The 18,983-nt window shown below is 44.3% G+C and overlaps 3 protein-coding genes across 4 annotated transcripts; 1 reads left to right on the top strand and 2 right to left on the bottom strand.

Moving 5' to 3' along the window:
• Nucleotides 1–271: 271 nt before the first annotated feature.
• Nucleotides 272–6,105, bottom strand: LOC118310425 (ranBP-type and C3HC4-type zinc finger-containing protein 1-like). Of its 2 annotated transcripts, none has more exons than XM_047331902.1 (9): nucleotides 5,618–6,105; nucleotides 3,700–3,874; nucleotides 3,024–3,116; nucleotides 2,786–2,927; nucleotides 2,606–2,696; nucleotides 2,236–2,521; nucleotides 1,446–1,540; nucleotides 1,233–1,331; nucleotides 272–1,134 (listed from the first exon to the last, which is right to left on the bottom strand). In XM_047331902.1, exons 1-9 carry the CDS (start codon nucleotides 5,882–5,884, stop codon nucleotides 1,081–1,083), a joined length of 1,302 nt encoding a protein of 433 aa, XP_047187858.1. In that variant the 5' UTR covers nucleotides 5,885–6,105; the 3' UTR covers nucleotides 272–1,080. The 2 variants fall into 2 exon arrangements, with proteins under 2 accessions (XP_047187858.1, XP_047187857.1); XM_047331901.1 differs by having other exon boundaries at nucleotides 1,233–1,334; nucleotides 5,618–6,104.
• Nucleotides 6,106–7,290: 1,185 nt separating this feature from the next.
• On the top strand, nucleotides 7,291–11,067 carry LOC118310626 (alanine aminotransferase 1). Its single transcript, XM_035633719.2, has 11 exons — nucleotides 7,291–7,514; nucleotides 7,594–7,683; nucleotides 7,822–7,930; nucleotides 8,365–8,498; nucleotides 8,949–9,192; nucleotides 9,305–9,384; nucleotides 9,472–9,608; nucleotides 10,134–10,308; nucleotides 10,449–10,604; nucleotides 10,697–10,809; nucleotides 10,891–11,067. The coding sequence occupies exons 1-11, from the start codon at nucleotides 7,404–7,406 to the stop codon at nucleotides 10,979–10,981; spliced, it is 1,440 nt and encodes a 479-aa protein (XP_035489612.2). The 5' UTR covers nucleotides 7,291–7,403; the 3' UTR covers nucleotides 10,982–11,067.
• dhx30 (DEAH (Asp-Glu-Ala-His) box helicase 30) lies at nucleotides 10,944–18,578 on the bottom strand. Its single transcript, XM_035633717.2, has 19 exons — nucleotides 18,395–18,578; nucleotides 17,904–18,040; nucleotides 17,700–17,810; nucleotides 17,270–17,548; nucleotides 17,022–17,171; nucleotides 16,790–16,942; nucleotides 16,091–16,555; nucleotides 15,464–15,847; nucleotides 15,258–15,336; nucleotides 15,027–15,131; nucleotides 14,765–14,940; nucleotides 14,424–14,630; nucleotides 14,244–14,325; nucleotides 13,929–14,122; nucleotides 13,649–13,808; nucleotides 12,924–13,081; nucleotides 12,226–12,329; nucleotides 12,009–12,148; nucleotides 10,944–11,588 (listed from the first exon to the last, which is right to left on the bottom strand). Exons 1-19 carry the CDS (start codon nucleotides 18,564–18,566, stop codon nucleotides 11,329–11,331), a joined length of 3,516 nt encoding a protein of 1,171 aa, XP_035489610.1. The 5' UTR covers nucleotides 18,567–18,578; the 3' UTR covers nucleotides 10,944–11,328.
• Between the last annotated feature and the right edge of the window lie 405 nt (nucleotides 18,579–18,983).

Here is an 18,983-nt window from a genome sequence, read left to right as displayed (position 1 = left end):
ACCGGTGGATTCGGGCCTTGTTCAACTTAAAAGTTGTCCAAGACATTTCAATGACAGACAAACATGGCAACCTGCCGGATGCACCAGAGGAAAAGTTGAGGGATCATTAATGTCTTGGAATCATGAAATTTCTGAACTTAATTTAATGGCAATCTAATTGTTCTGGATATATTTTTTTTTATATCCATAACGCCATGCAGCTGCTGCAATGTGTTCAACTACAATTTTTGCATCGACCAGTGTAGAGAAATAGATGGATAGACAGGTTTTCTTTTAGTTCCATTATGTTTATTCAGCTAATGCAGATGTTTACAGTATTATGTACTGAAAACAGATCATTCCATTGCTGTCACAGCTCAAGAGGGAATTAAGTCAAATTAGATCAACTGACAATGTACATCAATTATTCAACGCATCACGTTAAAAATAATACACAGAATACAACGTTTATAAAAAAATAAAAGCACTTAACGACCCTGTAAACGCAACATTCCTTCTCTGTTCATTTTCCATAGCTCTTGGTTTAAAAATTAAATTTCAAAACATTTTGGCACCAACAGACGACGCACACCCGAAACAGAACAGTGTATTGCACGAGGCTTCGCCTGTTTCGTCTCTCGTTTCACAGTCGGCAGAAACGGAAAAGTACCACATTCCCCCAACTTCAGATGCAACTGAACGCAAAGAACTTATTTGAACTTCTCTCTCTCTCCTGAAATAAATAATAGTCAGAATACACACAAACACACACACACACACACACTCCCTGTAAAATAAATAAAGAGGTCTGGCCAAATTCAGATGCATGTCTTGTCCACACGAATGGTCAAAGCTTGATGCTGCAGTTCGTCATCAGAGCCTCGACTGTCGTCCGAGCCCGTGTCATGCTACAGTGCCTCAGACGTTCTCGTCTTCAGCAGCCGGCGCGCTGTCAGAGGACTCTGTGCGCTTGACAGTCTTTTTTTTTTAGCAACCCCATTCTGTGTGTGTGCGTGAGTGAGTGTGAGTGTGTATACCTGTGTGTGTGTGTAAGTAAGTAAGTGAGAAAAAAATTGCAACCAAGAGTGTGATGATGGACAGTCAGCTGCTGCTGCTCGAACCGGACTCGCCGCGGTCCTCTCTCCGCCCTTTCTCCTTAGTGAGAGAATAGAAAAAAAGGAGGCGTGACTGAGAGGAAATGTAAAAGAGGAGCAGCACAAGTGTGGTGAACAGTGACGATTATCGGGCTGTACCTGATGGACGTGCGTGTCCGGTCTGGCCGTGGCGCAGATTTCGCAGCCTGGACGAGACAGTTTGTTGATGAAAGTGCATGAGGGACACGCCCACTCCGTCTGCTGAGAGGATGAGCGAGAGTCGACAGAGTTTGAAGGACAACATGTAAGACGGCATGTCAAAAAGATGATGAGATATTAAACATCTTATAAACAGTGCAGACTGTAGATTACCTGTGTTTTACTGGTTTTGTTGGTGTGATCATTCAGGTGCAGATTCTCTATGTCGAGGACGTCTTTGATATCACCTGGTCTATTGCTTCCTCCACCTGACAAAAAAGCGAGATCAAAAGATCATAGAGCTACGCTTTTCTAATTTGAATGTAGCATTTACGATGAGTCATACAATATTTGCAGAGTGGCATGTTTTTTCGGGTGTTGGCTTTGTACTCCAGCACATTTGATTTACAGATGAAATGCTAAGAAAATCTAAACTGACGTCATCTCATCCACATCAGATGAAAAATGTAGGATGTGTTGAACCAAATGAAGCATTATAGATTTACAAACAATGCTACGGAAGTTGAAAATTGAAGAAAATTTGCATGAGGGTTTTCAGACAACTTGCAAACAAAAAAACCCACATGAAACACTAACAAAACATGTCCTGTAGTACGCTGTTAGTATACAATTCCTTTACTGTAGGAATTGAAGCCCTTTTTAGTTTAGAACTGATAAAATAAACCTAAATTAAGTCCTATTTAATTTAAGTCTCTAACCCACAGGTCTCACAAGACAGTTAATACCTGCTCTGGTGAGTTTCTTCCATGTTTCTGGATATTTTTTTGACTTCTGCTCTTCAGTAAGTGAATCATACGATCAGATGATTGCAAAATTTGGCCAGTTTAGCGGGTTGCAGTGTCCTACACTACACTGTTGTACACACCCTGGATCACCCCCATAGCTCTGTTCTTAAATCTACTGCCCGAACTGCGAAAAAAAGCAGATATTTATCCGAACTGACCCTGGTTGTTGTGGGGAAGCCTCGAGGGCAGAGTGCTATAGGCCCTCCAGTCCTGGGAGCTGGGTCCGTTGCCCGGTGGGGGAGGCGGGGCGAGGAGGGCGCTCTCCAGGTCCTGCTGGAACAGCTGGCGGGTGACGTGGGCCTGTCGAGCGGAGATCAGGTAGAGGTACGCCGTGTCCCCGTCCTTCTGCACCCCGTAGGACGCCAGTGACCTCGGCTCGGTGCACAAACACTGACCGATCACCCAGCGCTGCACGCGAGGATGGAAACCGTACTCGAGGAACACCTAAAGAAGAAGAAGAGGTGGAGGGAGTCAGTTGGACGTGATATTTCTAATTCAATTATTGGATAATTGCTTCGTTTTTTTTACCTGTTGCTTGAGCGCGGCCACCGTCATGTAGGGGAACACTTTCACTGTGACGCAACAGGACGACGAAACATCCTCCACCACCACCGACAAACTGCAACACGGATGTGGCACGGTTAGTCGCAAATACACAACCTGGAAGACTACCGCTGAGGATTTAGACAAGATCACATAACTCCTCACCTAATCTCTCCGTCGGCGTAGTTCTTTTCAGACAGCTGAATTGTCAGCGCCGCTTTCTGTCGCGCCAGAGCAGATGCATGCTGCGAAGCGGCTTGAGTGTCACCTGCCTCTATTGCCCTGGCGAGCTCCAAGCACAGCTCCTCTTAAAAAAAAAACAACAAACAAGGCAGCGATCAGAAGTGACGTTTCTGGAGCTCGTTTTTGTGAACAGAAAGGGATGAAACGCAGAGACACTCACCAGTAAGAGGCAGTGAGGCCGAGCTCCACTGCTCCATGGCTTCTGCCGTGCTGTTGAGTCTGCCGTCGGACTCGTACGCGTTAATGTTTGCGACTGTCAGAGGAGAGATTAGAGTATTTATTCTAGCTGAACTTGAATAAAAGGCCCAACGTACGTATCAGCAACACGCCTTAATAAGAGGGAATAGGTTTCCACAGTTTCCATGTCTCAGTTGTATTACAATCAGAGACACTAGTTTTATGTTCCATATCGATTGAATTACTGAGCACAATTCGGCTCATGTCTAATTTAGAGACATTGGAATTCAGCTAATAATTTCTTAGCACACAATTGTGTCCCATTCTGCAGTTTCTACAATAATCGACCTTGATAGAGTTTGTCCGATATTAACTCAACATGCAGGTGTCTCTCTAAAATGTTCACATCTCTTCTTTTTTTTTCCAGAGGCCAACATATGACATTTGATGGTTTTACCATATTTTATATTTAGCCAGAAAGTGGAAATCTAGATATGGACACATAGAAAGTCTATGTAAATGGAGATAATCTATAAATCGGTATAATCCAAAATGCTGATTTGTTCTTGAATGAATGCTAGTGGGTGAGACAGAGATAATGACTAGTAATCCAACCACAAGGCAGGTTGAGGAGAAGAGAAAGCAGTTGTCGGACTGACCTCTGTGTGCCTCTCTCAGTGACGACATCACCACTGTGGCCCACTCCTCGGCCTCTCGGTCGCAGCGGAAGTTGAAGCGGATGCAGTCGTGCGGCGGTGCGGCGAGACGCATCTCATGGCAGCGAGGGGACTTGACCTCGTACTGCACTGAGCGCAGGTCAAACTCTGCAATGAACTGAGGGTAAAAACAAAACAAAAAAACAAAAAACAAAAATGAAACGGCTTGTCATTCTGCAAGGACATAATGCAGGGAGCAGTAGAACATGTCATTAATATATATTTATTAATCCTGTCACTGTTTTAGCTCTACAGTTCTGACTTTATTTTGTTTTGTTTTACTGAAAGAAGCACAAGATAAAACAAACTTGCAGGAGTATGATAGTGTGAGAAAAAAAAAATTCCCTGAAATATTGGAGAAAAAAAGGGAAGTGGAACTGCCGCGTTGACAGAGAAAGACTCTTCAAGAATGGCGGCGCAGGGATTGTCGAGTATAATCTGTCCTTTCACTGTGGCAAGGGAGGGAAACAGGGCACTGAAGTCTGCTGTGGGTAGACAACGACGGCAAAGACGGATTTGCCTCCTGCCAGACAGTGTGTGTGTATATTCTGTGTATGAAAGCTCAGGCAGACAAGGTAAAAGAAGCTGGGATCAAAGTCGAACCATGCAAATCAAGAAGCATCTCAATTGTAGGGAGGGCATTTGTCTGGCATGAGATGAAAAGCTGACTCCAAACGTGTCAGACTTAAGGAACTCAAAGCAGCAGTGTTTTGAGAGTCAAGTAGTTGAGACCGGCAGAGTGTAAAATAAGGTCAACTTGTGAGTCCACGCTGGGGTTGATGTGGCCGCAGTCAGAAATCACTCGTAATACTGAAAGAGAACAAAGAGCTTTGTTCTGAACTGTAATGTGTCCCTCAGTTCCTCAACTTTATAAAAGTGTAATAACACTGTGTCATTGAAATGCCTCTTTACGCTGTAATACACACTAGTTGGACGTATGACTAGTTGGATGTTTTTGTTGTTTTTGCTGCTGCAAACCAACTTAAGCCACCTGTGACCCAAGACTGGCCGAGTTGGTGGTGACACACCGAGGTGAACTAACCTCTGATCCGTGTTGAAAGCAGATGAGCGGGGTGGAATAAACTCTAATGTTTAAACTCACTTCTGCAGCACCACATCCTTCTATAAATGTCTATTTCGTGCTATTGTCTTTTTGTCCTGTGTTATCGTCAACAGTCCGTATTTCCAAAGGAAGGTTGCTACAGCAAAATGTCATTACACAAGCCGGTTTCGTGGTTTCACTATTATGCGGTAAAAGGAGAATGATTTGAAAATTCTCGGGATAAAATGTGGTACTGCTCAGCTGATGAATCACGTGTTGAATTCAAAAAAAAAAAAAGAGGTACTTTTACAGAGACGTCCTGCAAGATGAAGGGAGGGGATTGTAGTTAGTAGTAGTAGTTCATATATTACAGGCAGGTTAAGATACATATAACAAATTCAAGGCTGAAAAGTGGTTATTTGTTCATTTGTGGAGGTGACGGCGAGCGAGATTGGTGGGGAACGCACCCACCACCAATCAGTCCAGGACACTCTCACTGCTGAAGGATCCCCCCCCCCCTGATGATGTTATGATTCATAAACAACTGAATGTGTACGTGGTTGAAGAGGTGAAAATGAAAGTGAAACTAAAAAGCCCCCTGGTAACTCAAAACAACGATTCAAGGCTGTGCATGTGCATCACTCGGGTTAGAACATCTGCACAGCCTGTGAGCACAGTTAGGAAGTAAATCGGCAGTAATAGTTCATAAGACTGCGATGGAATGTCCGCGGGCCCATTCCGGTTCTTAAAATATGAACATGACTCGGTGGTTCCCTCCTTCTGAACGCACACTCAGGTGTATGCGTGCGAGACTCTCACCACGCTGCGGCTTCCGCTCGTGTCGCGCAGCGCCAGCCGGAACTCCCCGGCCCGGATCGGGTCCATGCTGAGCTGCAGGCGCAGCGTCTCGCTGCCGGCGCCGGGCAGGCACAGGGGCCGGATGCCGGAGTGGCACACGGAAACCCGCACCGACATCAGCACGGTGGTGCAGCAGGCGGCCGGCGCGGGCCCGCCGCACGCAGCCGGCTGGGACGACGAGCCGGGGGCCGGCGCTGGCGGAGCCCAGCCGCCCGAGCTCAGTGCCATTTCGCGGGCACCAAGAGGCGGGCTGAGGGTGTCACAGGCCCCCCCCCCCCCCCGACCCCCCGCGGCGGAGGATCACCGCTGCCCGCTGCTTCTTGTGCGGTCTTATAAGGTCCAGCGGTGTTTGAAGAGAGCGCGTTTCTTCACGGGCAGGCTGCGCTGCTCTCCCATATCTGCCCAGCCGCAGCACGGAGCGACATTAAAACACAACAGGAAGTGCCGGAGTACGTCTCTTATTTATCTCCGTAGAGAAACGTGGCCGGAAAAGCGTCCGACCCCGGCGCCGTGAACTCCGGGGTCGACTGCGCCTGACTCACTGTCTCATAATTATTATGAAGTCTATTACGAATGAATAACTTATTAATTACTCTAAATCGCGAAATAGAATATATACTTTATTTACTTCAACCACAGATGGTAACAAGACTTTATTTGAAAGAGGCTTGCGTAAGAGAAAGTCATTTATTTCTAATTTCCTCCAAATTCCTAATTCATAGGTCATATTAAGCACAAAGACTTATTTTGAAAGCACGCGTTTGTTTTGCTGTACTCAACACATCCTGTAAGCGTTTCAAATTAAAAGCCCTGTAATGTAACAGTGGACAGAAATTCTTAATTTTTCAAAAGGGCTTTTATTGGCTGCCCTGGAACATCAACACACACAGAATATTCGCCCACAGTGTCTGAAGGACAAAAATACTTCAGATGAGTAATCCAGAACAACAGAGTGTTGGAAATTAGCATGGTTTATGTAGTTGAAATCATTCAAAAATAAAGTTTAAAGATGCTTAACTGATATAAATTTGATAACAGGAAGGAGTTTTTCCCTCCCCTATCCTCCCTTGATTTTCTTTCCAGCCTGACTAGTATGTCATGCCCTGGGGCTCAGTAGGTTAATATTTTATGAATTACTTCAAAAACGGCACATAAAAAAGATGTTATGTTATTCTACTCAGTTCAGAAAGCCAACTAGAGATCATAATCTAGAAAAAACAATCACCCTACTTAACCCACATAATTATAAAAAAGATAGAGAATTGATATGACATGAATAGGTTTTTGTTGATTTTGATATTTGACTCTTATGAGTACTCAATATCTGTATCTCTTTATATAGATTTGAGTGTACAGAGCAAATTAAATGGTTGACTAACTTAAATCTCTGTAGTTTTGTGATTATTACAAGCTGAAACAATTCAGACTGAGGTTGGTCTGGTTACTAGTTGTAGAGAAAATATTTGACCAGAAAAAAAAATGGAAAGGGACTGTTTGGCTACACCAGTAGTTTCAGAATAGGATTAATCAATAACTTAAAACAACATAATGCGAAAATGAAGTTTTTCCAAAGTCTGTTAATGAGGCACACATTATCACATTGCTCCTGTGTCAAACTTTAACGAGACGTCGCATTTTGGATGTCTAGTCAAATTGCAGTCACAGAACTGAGTTGACCATCACGACGCTGCAGCTCAGCTCGAATTAAAACAGGCTCTGGTCTGATCTGATAAGAGGTGAGAGACAAATGGCGACAGAGATGTCTGTTCTGCACAAGATCAGTTCAAATGTAAAGAAGGAGGCAGCGTATGCAGTCCTGGATAGACAAGCAACCCGGATCAAGGAAGAGCTCAGACAGGTAAAGATATTAACATAAATCTAAAATATATGGATACGAAAGTCAACTTTCCAACATGTGTTGTGATGCCTGTTAATAGGGAGCGAGGAAGCCTTACAAAGAAGTGATAGATGTCTACTGGGGCAACCCGCACAGGACAGGCATGAAACCTCTGTCGTTTGTCCGACAGGTAATCTGTGACCTTGATTCGACCTACACTTACATGCACACTTAAGCTGTATAAAAGCTGCATGTGCAACCCCCTGAATTTCCATCTGAACTAAAATCTTTTATTTTTCTCAGATGCGTGTGTTTTCATATTTTTCAGGTTCTTGCAGCATGTCTTTACCCTGAGCTGATGAAAGGCGACAAACTGCCTGCGGACGTCAGACAGAAGGCTCAGGGGCTGCTTGGGGAATGTTCTGGGGGTAGTGTCGGTAAGTTTTAAAAACACAAAAACATAATAATTTTCTGTCTTTTCTTTTAATAGCCTAATTCTTAGTTTGGCAACAGCACAAATGAAATCTCATATGAAACCATTATGTTATAGTGCCAGTAGAAAGAGAGTTATCTCAAATCCTGTATGTTTAGATGCACAGTAAATGAGGTTTAGATGGATGTAGATTCATAAAAAATATATTGAAGTCTACTGTATAGTGTAATATTTATACTTCTCTGTTCAACAATAATATATACATAGCAACAGACAGACTGCAATCGAATTGCATATGATAAAAAAAATTAAAGTAAAATTGAAAATTAAAAAAACTGAATAATATTTATTTTATCAATCTGTACTACAGCTTTTCTTATCAGTTTATGTTTTGTGGCAGTTTCTTTTAGAATCCGTGTTTTGTTCTTTGTTTTTTAGGTTGCTACACTGCGACAGCGGGTACACCAGAGATAGTCCACAGACTCTCGGAATTCATAACGAGACGAGACGGTGGGGTTCCGTCTCACCCTGAGAATATATTCATCTCCCCGGGCTCACAGTGGTCGCTCGCGGTAACAGTCACTAACAATCTCTATGCATGTTTTTTTTTTCATGTAATGGGAAAATGGATGGAACTGAAGTCGATAATCAGTCAGCCAGAGACCGTGGATGTCTCACACAGAAGTGTTTATTCAGACAGTCCAGATTAAGAACACACACGTCACAGGCGGACAGTGCAGTGGCACACCTAAATCTACCCGTCCCAGCCCTCCCCTCTCACACCCAATGGTGTCTTCTGTACCTAACAAGACATCAGCCCCTCTATCCTTCATACCTTCATGTGCCTCAGCTCCTGATAGCACCTTACTTACAGCCCAACCATTGGCTGTCATCACACAGCACCAGAGACAGAGGCCTTGGGATGAGTGAACGTCCCTTCTTCACAGCCTCAATCAGCAGCGAGCAGAGAATTTCTCAAACACTTCCTCCTCATCGTCTTAATCCTTTCTTGTGCTCTCTAGAACATTTTCAAGGTCCTGGTGAACAGAGAGGCTCCCACAAGAACCGGCGTTTTAGCCCCAGTGCCTTGCTACAGCACAAGCGCTCTGTCCATAGAGGAACTGGGAGGAGCCGTCGTTCCCTACTACCTGAGCGAGGAGCAGGGCTGGGAGCTGCAGGTGGAGGAGCTGCATCGAGCACTGGAGTCGGCAAAGGGAGCGTGTAACCCTGTTGCTCTGTATGTCATCAATCCTGGAAACCCATCAGGTAGTGAATAATAACAACAACAACATAAAAATGGAGATCATCCAGGTATATTCTTGTATCGGTGAATAAATTGAGTATCACAGGGTTGTTTTCATGCTGTGTTGCCCTACAGGTCACGTCCAAAGCAGAAAATCCATGCAAGAGGTGATCCGGTTTGTTTCAGAGAAGAGGCTCTTCCTTCTGGCTGATGAGGTGGATTGTTAAATATCCAAGCACAATTGGGTAAAACTCACGCATTCGGTAAACGCAAGTGCACAGCAAATTAACACCTTTTCACAGGTGTATCAGGACTGCGTTCACGGGGAGAAGAGCGGGTTTGTCTCCTACAAGAGGGTTCTGGCGGAGATGGGGCCTCTGCTCGCAGACACGGTGGAGCTGGCGTCCTTCCACTCGGTGTCCAAAGGCTGCATGGGGGAGTGAGTTATTGGGGCTGATCAGCATTAGAACTGTCTGCGATCTTCACAACACTTAATACAAAATGTCATACTTGACACTGGATTGACAAAACAACCGCACTGCCAGGTTCAAATGACAATGAGGAAGAAGACGAGACGTCAGCAATTATTTACTTTTAAGTGTCCAAGAACCATGTAAACATTTCATAAGTGGTTTTTAACTCTCTTTAATATAGTTGTGTGCAGCTATAAGGGCATATTAAGTGGAAGTGTATATCCATGTGTAGTGTTTTTCAGCAATTACAAATACTTCCCCTATTAAGACAAGTATCATTACAACTGTGTATTGTCATTAATTATCAGTTTATTTAGCACCCCACAGGACGAATTACAGTTGTTGACAATTATAGTGTGATAAGTGGAATGTTTCTAAAAACGCGCAGAAGATCACGTGGTACTATCAAAAAAGCTCCTTGAACAGCTACTAAACGTGGCAAGGTGGTTTTGTCATCGTCATGACTATTTGGGATTTGTGTGTCCCACCAGGTGTGGCCTACGAGGTGGCTACGTGGAGCTGGTAAATCTGGACCCAGCGGTTATGAAACACATCTACATACTGTGCTCCACGGACAGCTGTGCCCCTGTGTTGGGTCAGATTGCCTTGGATCTGATGGTGAACCCTCCACAACCAGGAGATCCCTCATATCCTCTTTATGATGTGGTGAGATATGCAGTTGAAATTATATCAATTTGCAGAATGTTTAAGAGGCCGATTTTTCTTGGGAAATAATAAAAATGTCTTTTTTTTTTTTTTTTCTGATGCTCTTGTGATAATAAAATTAATTTTAATATCTTCTGCAGGAGACACAACACATCAGGACCACACTGCGTCATAATGTGAAGAGAGCCCATGCGGTTTTAAACAGCCTGCCTGGTTTCTGCTGCCAACCAGTGGAAGGAGGAGCATTTGCGTTCCCCAGACTTGATCTTCCACCAAAAGCCGTTCAGAAAGCCAAGGTTACAGTACTCATCTTAGCAAATACACACACTGCAAAATGACAGCAATATCACATATCGTTCATAACACGTGACTTCTTCCGATATTTCAGGAAGCGGGACTGCAGCCAGATTTGTTCTACGTCATCAGACTGTTAGAGGAGGCTGGTGTGTTGGTCAGTCCTGGTTCTGAGTACAGACAAAAGGAGGGCACCTACCACATCAGGTACAACACTGCAGAGAAGTGTTGTTGAGTGTTGGAACATTTTACACCTCTGGCCTGTGTAACCCTCCTTTCTTTCTGCAGATTTTGCATTATGATGCCACAGCACATCATGGAGGAAGTACTGAGACGCCTGGAACGCTTTCACACAAAGTTTATGAAAGATTTTTCTTAACCAATAAGACTTACAAAAAAAAAATTGAGTTGTGTTTTTAGCAGTTCAGTGATTCAGAGCAAAGAATAAAATAATATAATAATTTCCCTCACGTTCACATGAACATTTATTACAATAAATATGGCATTTATTGCATGCAGGCTATTTTGAATGACCTTCGGCAATTCTGTCTTCACTCGTTAGAGTAAAACGTCAACTTCTGCTTTTCAGAAAGCAAATAAACCAAACATGAACAATAAACCCTCATCCAAAATCCAAACAAATGGATTCCTCACGCTTCATTCCAGCATCATTCCTCTGTCCCAGCCAGAGCAGCCGACGTACAAACGAGCCAGCGCTCAGAGTCATCAGTCCACCTCAGAGTCACTGTTGTAATTCTGAGCAAACGGGGTTGAGTCTGTATTGTTGAGTAGCTTTACAAGTAAGGAGATGAGCTTTCCATCTTGAGAGGAGTTGGCGACTGCGTTGTTGGGATTGCTGAGATTTCGGTAGAGCATGGTCTGGATGGATGTGCGAAGCTCCCACAGCAGCTCCCAAGTCCCAACCGTCAACTCGAAGCGCACCAGAGAGCGACCAGGAAATGACACTTCCACTCTGTCGCCACTCACTGGGACATGAAAGGCAACAAAAAAAGGTATTTAGTGAAGGTATAAGAATTTAAGTCTGGGAATCTACCAGGCAGATTATATTTCATGGTGCTTCAGAGGAGCAACTACACTATTTTGTATAGTCAACAAAATGCTTTATTAGTCCTGAGATAAATTAAATTAGGTGCTTAGCTTCATGTCAAGGAGATTTATTAAGTCAGCATAGTTACACAACTGTACAGGCTGCTGAATTTAAAAAACAAATTTTTGAATCAGAATATTTCTTTCATGGAAATAAAATACTCAGCTGACAGATTGATAAGTATGATCACCAAGCTAAGGACTTAGTGAGTGAGCCCTCCAACCCAGAACACCCTCTGAAACACTGGTGCATTGGTTATTTGAATCCTCCTCATGGAAGAAGCAGTAGCGTGTCCTACCCGTCTCTGTGACGTCACAGTCGGTGAGCAGCAGCAGGGCGAGTGGTGGGACCACAGAGGAGTCTCTGATGAAAACACTCCCGCTGGACTTGACAGCGGAGAAGAAGGTCAACCAGCGACTGGGGAAGTCGTCTTTCGCTCTGCAACACAAACAAAAAGACGTCATGTTTAGGTTTCACATTACGTAAGTCAATACCTGTCGCGAGCGCGCTCCAACCTGTTCACTGATGAGCGGTGGAGCAGCACTGGTCCAGTGAGAGTGCGGAAAGCCACACCTTTGGGCCGAAAACGTCCTCCTTTGGTCACAACACCTTTCTTCACCTAAACAACGAAACACAAGAGACAGATTTTTCAATTCATGTAGAGATTGAACCAAAACTTAACATTCAGTATTTGCAATAATGAGGATGTAATAAACCAAAGCACAAGCAGATGTTGGAAACTCCGACAAAAATATAAATCTAACATTATTATTACCAAATGATAACTAACAAGTGAGGAATGAAATCGCTGCATGAATAAACGGAAATACAACTGGAATAAATACTTCTCATAAGCCCAAATAAACTTGTTCACATTCTTTAGCAGATGTTCAGATATGAATCCCTGGAAAATGTCCAGAAACAGGGCCCACACACTTTCAGGGGTTTGCCGTTCACAGATGAAGAACGCAGCGGGAGATTGTCACGAGTCAGATGCATTCACAACAGCTGGGAAATTTCTAAAACATTCAGGTGAGGCGTGGCGCCTGGGGAGAGCGCACACTCACTCGCCGTGAATCTTCCGGAGATTTTCCTGCTGTATTCTCACATGGGCTGAGGATTTTAGTGGACGTCTGAGAGCAGCATTGATGGAGCAAAAAGGAAACAAGTTGTGCAGACACATTATTTTAGACTCCATCCGGAGAAGTTGTACCTGAACGAGGTTGGGATAGAGTGCAGCCAGCAAAACAGCTTTCAGCAGCTCATCCTGTTTGCTGTGTTCGTTGTAGAGAGACGTGGGATGCTGGCACTGGCTGGCGTGAAGAACCAGCTCAGCTTCACGCAGGTTGTCACTGAACTGAGTCATCAGACCTGCAACAGGACGACACAGCAAGAGGAATGATTTTGTGAAGTCTCACAAACACACAGTCTTGTTGTCCTTCATCCCAAAACGGTCTCGCTTATTTTCCTCTGAGGTGTCCTCATACAAATGTTTATTATGCATAAATATTAAGTTATATTTACTGAACTCTCTTAACTCAAAAACTTAATTGCTTGTTCCAGCCTTTCCACCTGTAATAAAAAAGTCAGGTTTCTTTAGTGGCATAATCCACGGTCATAAGCTCTGCATATACAAATACATGTCCTGCTTTGTTTGTGAACAAGTTTAATTTACAAAAATATCACCAAAAAATAATTTCATAAAGCAGAGCTTCAAGTTCTCACTGTTGGAAATAATATTTTCTAATTCTTTCAGCTGATCTAACATCCCTATACTCTACTACTATGCTGACACTGTTAAATTATATTGGCTCATTTAATCAATCTTATCAGCTGTCGATGACATTTCAAAAAAAGTTAGCGTTTCACTGTGACATAACTTAAGACAAAACCGTTTTTTGAGGGACAAAGTCCATGAGACTGATGCTTCAAACTGACCGTTGATGAATCGCAGGCCGGTCCTGGACAGGGTGTAACGGTCCAGATACTCATCTCTGTCCTCTCTGGTGCCCTCCTGCTGAACTCTCTTCCAGCCCAACAAGGCTCTGCTGAACACCAAATAATCACTGTGGCTGGAGCCACTCAGAGCTTCTTTGGCCTGGACACACGGGGGACAGATCATTGAACAACAATCACTACGCACCGTTTAAGTGGTCAAATCTGTTGCATTTCATAACCACATTGATTAAGTGAACATGTCTGTGTGAGGACATCTCACCCTGTTGACTAGTCCTCTGTTCTGCAGGCTGTTGTAGAAAGGGTCTCTAGTCAGACTGGCAGCTATAGACAACATGGGCAGAACACATCTGAACATGGCGCTCAGGACCAGCAGTTTGCCCAGCCGAGGGTCACATGACAAACAGGCAACGCGCTCTCCTAAAGGCGTCAAGGTTTCTGTCTTGTCCAGAACTCCTGCCAAAATAAAAAACAACAACATTGGCATCAGTTTAATCCGGGATTGAAAAGATTCACACATAACATGGATGATATATTAACACATCATTCAGAACATACGTTGCTGCAAGTCACTCACCTATGTCTTGAAGATTCTGGACAGCTTCTCTCACAGCTTCTTGCTCTGGACTGTCCAACACTTGGGATAAGAAATCTTCAGCCTTCACACATGAGAAAATAACATCCAAATAACATCCGTGAGAAAAACACAATATAACAATCCAAAATGGCACAAATGCCCCTTGTTCTCCGTCAGTACCTTGGAGGTAGGACTGTGGATTTTGGCCTGTAGCACCAAACTTTCCAGCGGGGTGCGCAGGATGTCAGGGATTGGGAACGTAGTCATGGATTCCAGCTGTTCTCGTGGGAACAGGTGGTAGGACTGTCCTGGCTGACATCGCCCCGCTCTCCCTTTTCTTTGAGTGACATTAGAGCGGGATATCCACACTGTGTCCAGACAGGAGACCTGGAAAAAAAACGACCAGAACTGGTTGGATTTTTGCTGCTTGAATGTCATTTTACACAACTCCAGCATAAAAATCCCACAAATCTACACTTGTGCAGATGTGAACAGGTTTAAGGCTGATCATATTAAATAACCTTGGTCCGTGCGTCGTAATTCTGTTCTTTGTGAGTTCCTGTATCTACCACATAGACAATGTCATCGATTGTGATGGAGGTCTCGGCAACATTGGTAGCGAGCACAATCTTCCTCTGGCCCCTTTGGGGGTGCTGGAACACAGCCTGCTGTTCGGCCACTGATAAACTAGAGTGTACTAAAAGAAACAAAAGAAACTGTTAATGCATTCTGTTAATGTGTACATAGTTTTAGACATAAGAAGTATTTTGTCTGTGCTCTTACGTGGCAGGATCATCTGGGAGCCAAAGGAAAAGTGAGGCTTCTCCTGGAGTTTCTCCTGAACGGCCTTGATGTCCTGCCATCCAGGGAGGAAACACAGCACCGCACCTGAAGCATGAGGAGGAATGAGATTTGGGGAATACAGCTGAGGACATCATCTCAAAATTATATTAATGATGATATATATCCAAAAAAAAAAGCAAATGAAAGGTAAAAAGGTAGCGTATAACTTACCTGGCTCTCCATGTCTGTCAATGTGTTCGATCACATCAGATACTAAGTCTAGATCAGGTGTAACCTCATCTCTTCCTCCCTTTGAACAAGATAAAACACAAATTCACAAGACATGAAAATCATTTTTGCACAAAAACACACTAAAGTGGAATGTTAAAGAAACCCAGCGTGTCAAAAACTGACAAACTCTTCCAGATTTTGCCCACCTGCCTGGCCGCCTCCCTCCTCTGGTTAACCGGCAGTCGGCATCCCAACTCTCCGAGCACATCCTCTAGGTATTTGTCCGTCACTGGGTGCATGAACCCCGGCACCTTCACAATGGGACAGCCTCCAAAGTACTCGGCCAGTCTCTGGTTGTCCCCTGTAGCACTCATGAGCACCACTCGCAGGTTGGGGTTCTCCTTTAGGCTGGAGCGCAGCAGGGCGAGCAGCAGGTCTGCGTTAATGTCCCTCTGGTGGACCTCATCCACCACTACATGGCTGATCCCCTTTAGGGACGGGTTCGACTGCAGCTTCCTCAGCAGGACGCCCACTGTGAGGAAGAGCAATGCTCCTCCACTGTGCTCGGGGGGTCGGCTCTCGAGTCTCACCTTCACACCAAGAGGAATAATTTATTTATTGTACAAATACTCCAAAGACTGTCAGATTCCTCCACGAACGTGAATAACTGATCACAAGAGCATCACAACAGAAGGAAAAAGGCTGTTAGATCAGCTGAAAGAATTGCAAAAACGTGCAATTCTAACGCAAACGGAAGAATAACAGCTCAACTTATTGCTATATTTGACATAATATCATGTAACAAATGCACCATAATCTAAACATGTATCTACCTGATATCCCACAGAGCGTTTTAGATCTGGACCCATCTCATGAGCAACGCGTTGGGCCACTGACACGGCGCTGATCCGACGAGGCTGGGTCACCAGGATGTTGCACTCCGCTCCCTCCCCGCCTCTCACGGTATCCTCCAGCAGGAAGCGGGGGATCCGCGTCGTTTTGCCACACCCCGTTTCGCCGGCAATCACAACCACCCTGGAGGACTGCACGGCCGAGAACACGCGCTCACGGTGGCCATCGACTGGGAGCGCCACGCTCAGTGCAGGGTTTGCCCGCTCCCATTCCTCCTTTAGGTAGGTGTTGAGTTCCTGAGCCTCCTGGTGAGACAGAGGTTTGTAGGGTCTGCCGGTGATGGCGTCCATCACCAAGTCCTCCTCTTCATCAGCCTGGTTTACACACTGTTGTCCTTTTGCCTCTTCATCCTCCCATAGTTTCTGTACTTCTAGTGCCACTGGGTACTATTAGAGAGACAAGACTTAAGCTTTCAGAGAAAAAAAACCCTCAAGGTTTAAGAATTAAAAACAACACAATTTTATGTTCTAAAAATAATAATTATTAATATATTTTTATGTTGTAACATTAAAATGTATCTACAACAAAAATCATTAAAAAAACGAAGTACCAAAAGTACATAAAAGTATGTCTACACAAATTTAGGCCAAAAAGCTCCAAATGCCAACCATCGTGCTCACCTGTGCGAGATAATCCCTCACGTGAGTCTCCAGAAATTTGGGGATTTCCAGTGGGATGGGGCGTCTCTCCCTCTCCCCAGCCTCCCTCACTTTCTCATGGTTGTACATGGCGTGAGTCAGAGGATTGTTGTTTTTGTCCAGCAGCTGTAGCTCCTAAACCAGGTGACATGACGCATATATTAGTACAAGTCTAACATGCAAAAGTGTAGAATTTCTCCAAAGTCTTTCCCACCTTCAGTTTCATGCAAGCAAGACTTGCAGCTCTCTTCTCCGCTGCCAACCTGTTTCTGGCTGTGGCTGTGAACATCATCTCCTCAGGCCAGTACAGGGTGAGTTCACACTTCTTTGCCTTCTCTCCGGTTGTTCTGAACTTCATTAGCTCCTGTTATGATAGATGACAGAGAGACAGATGTAGAATATATATCATGAGCTACAAGTGTTGAGTTTTCACTATGGCAGGGACGGACAGGAGCTACGAACCCGGATTCTGTCAGATGATGTGGCCACCTGGATGACCCTGCCTAGGAGGGATTTAGGTTGGGGAAACAGGGAGAGCGCTTCAGCGACCAAGGTGTCTTCTACAGGGGGTAAGTATTGTTTTTGTTGGTCTGCTTTAGCTTGAGACACATGGATGTCATCTGTCCAAGGTGTGCCCTTGTTGTCGTCCTCGTCGTCATAAAAGGTTGAGCGTAGCCCTCCCCTCGCCCGGCGATCTCTCCTCCTGGGGAGCTGATTGTTCGGACCAATGACACCCATTTCCTGTGCACAAAGAGAGAGAGGGGAAGGGAAGGGGGGAGAGAGAGAGAGAGAGAGAGAGAGAGAGAGAGAGATATAGAGAGGGAGCAAATCAATACAGAGGAGGAAATAAAGTATAAAAAAGTGTGTCCACCTTAACAGTGTTTAGTCTTACTCTGAGCCTGAGACAAACAGCAGCTGCCGCAAATCGTTCTGCATCGCTTTTCTTGGGGGCATAACCCTCCTCTTCAATCTTGCTGGGCCACGACAGTGTGACAGTAGCCTTCTACAGAAACAAAGTCACAACACAAACCTTACAAACATGTATGCAAGACATTACCTCTCTCTCCCCGCAGATCATCATGACTTCTGCTCTCACCTTGATACCCTCATGTTCAGTGTAGCTGTACTGGATGACCTGGGACAGATCGTTGGTTCCCAGTGACCGACAGATGGTGTTATTCAAGAGGCTTTTGGGATCTGGAAACTGCTTGAGGAGATCTGGGCTGAGGTTATCTGAGCAGTACAAACAAAAAAAGAATGTCAGCGACACAGCAATGAAAACTCTTACATGAGCCTCTCTACGCTTAGAAAACCCGTTGTTAGCTAATCGGCGTTCAAACTGAGGAATGCTGCTCTGATGATCTCGGCTTCATTCAAACGCATTTCCTGCGTGTTTTATCATTTTATTATTTTTTTAACATGTTCGCTTTGGCCTGATGTGTTTTTTTGACACATAAAATGTCACAGCTAGTATTGATTGCTGTCATTCGCAACTCTTCGCCGCGTTTCGGGACGGATGTCCTTGAGGTTCAGCCGCGCAGAGGGCTGTCACCCGTTAGCCGTTAGCTAACAGCCGTTTTCACTTACTTCGTTTAGTCCGGAAATACGATGCACCGGGTTCCTCAACGCTTCCAGCTTTCGTCCCGTACCACCGCATTTCCCTGCTCCAGTTGGACACCGAACTGCGGCTCGTGTACAGACATTTGGGGACTTTGCTCAGCGCTCTGAGCCGCACGAGTAAGACGCCGGGTAGCGCCATTTTTAAACTACAATTTCTTCTTCTGCGGCAATGAGCGGAAGTAGACAACCGTGCTCACAGCGACACCGTCTGGCGAGGAGGATAAATCCTTCTGTAAAGCTGTCTTATCTTTGGGTTAAAACGAATTATATTCAAATAAAATACAATTAATAAACACGAATTAATAATTAAATTGATTACAAACACTTGAATTAAAATTAATCTAATATTACCTTAATCATCCATCATAGATTTTTATTTTGTTGCATGTGTTTATTCATTTCTGAAAAGGCAAAAAGTTTTAGTTTTTTTTGCTGTATCAAAATATTTATTAGGTAAAAGTCAAAATATCAGTACATTTTCTGATGGATCTGGTCCATCAGAAAAAAATGAATTGCCTTGACCATCATTTACAAATCCACTTCCTCTTGAAAATGC

The sequence above is a fragment of the Scophthalmus maximus genome, chromosome 5 (genome assembly GCF_022379125.1).
Source record: "Scophthalmus maximus strain ysfricsl-2021 chromosome 5, ASM2237912v1, whole genome shotgun sequence".
NCBI lineage: Eukaryota > Metazoa > Chordata > Actinopteri > Pleuronectiformes > Scophthalmidae > Scophthalmus > Scophthalmus maximus.
Note: the sequence above shows the minus strand (reverse complement) of the source record. Positions and strands in the feature narration are given on the sequence as shown.

What these genes read in the sequence shown, in the direction of transcription:
- LOC118310626 (XM_035633719.2), top strand. Translation starts at nt 7,404, where the DNA reads ATGGCGACAGAGATGTCTGTTCTGCACAAGATCAGTTCAAATGTAAAG. An exon ending in GCTCACAGTGGTCGCTCGCG is followed by an intron (nt 8,499 to 8,948) that starts GTAACAGTCACT and finishes TGTGCTCTCTAG; the next exon opens with AACATTTTCAAGGTCCTGGT. An exon ending in CAATCCTGGAAACCCATCAG is followed by an intron (nt 9,193 to 9,304) that starts GTAGTGAATAAT and finishes GTTGCCCTACAG; the next exon opens with GTCACGTCCAAAGCAGAAAA.
- dhx30 (XM_035633717.2), bottom strand. Translation starts at nt 18,566, where the DNA reads ATGGCGCTACCCGGCGTCTTACTCGTGCGGCTCAGAGCGCTGAGCAAA. An exon ending in TTGCTTGCATGAAACTGAAG is followed by an intron (nt 16,943 to 17,021) that starts GTGGGAAAGACT and finishes CACCTGGTTTAG; the next exon opens with GAGCTACAGCTGCTGGACAA. An exon ending in TGAGGGATTATCTCGCACAG is followed by an intron (nt 16,556 to 16,789) that starts GTGAGCACGATG and finishes TCTCTCTAATAG; the next exon opens with TACCCAGTGGCACTAGAAGT.
- LOC118310425 (XM_047331901.1), bottom strand. Translation starts at nt 5,884, where the DNA reads ATGGCACTGAGCTCGGGCGGCTGGGCTCCGCCAGCGCCGGCCCCCGGC. An exon ending in TACGCCGACGGAGAGATTAG is followed by an intron (nt 2,697 to 2,785) that starts GTGAGGAGTTAT and finishes TCCGTGTTGCAG; the next exon opens with TTTGTCGGTGGTGGTGGAGG. An exon ending in CGGACACGCACGTCCATCAG is followed by an intron (nt 1,135 to 1,232) that starts GTACAGCCCGAT and finishes TCTCTCACTAAG; the next exon opens with GAGAAAGGGCGGAGAGAGGA.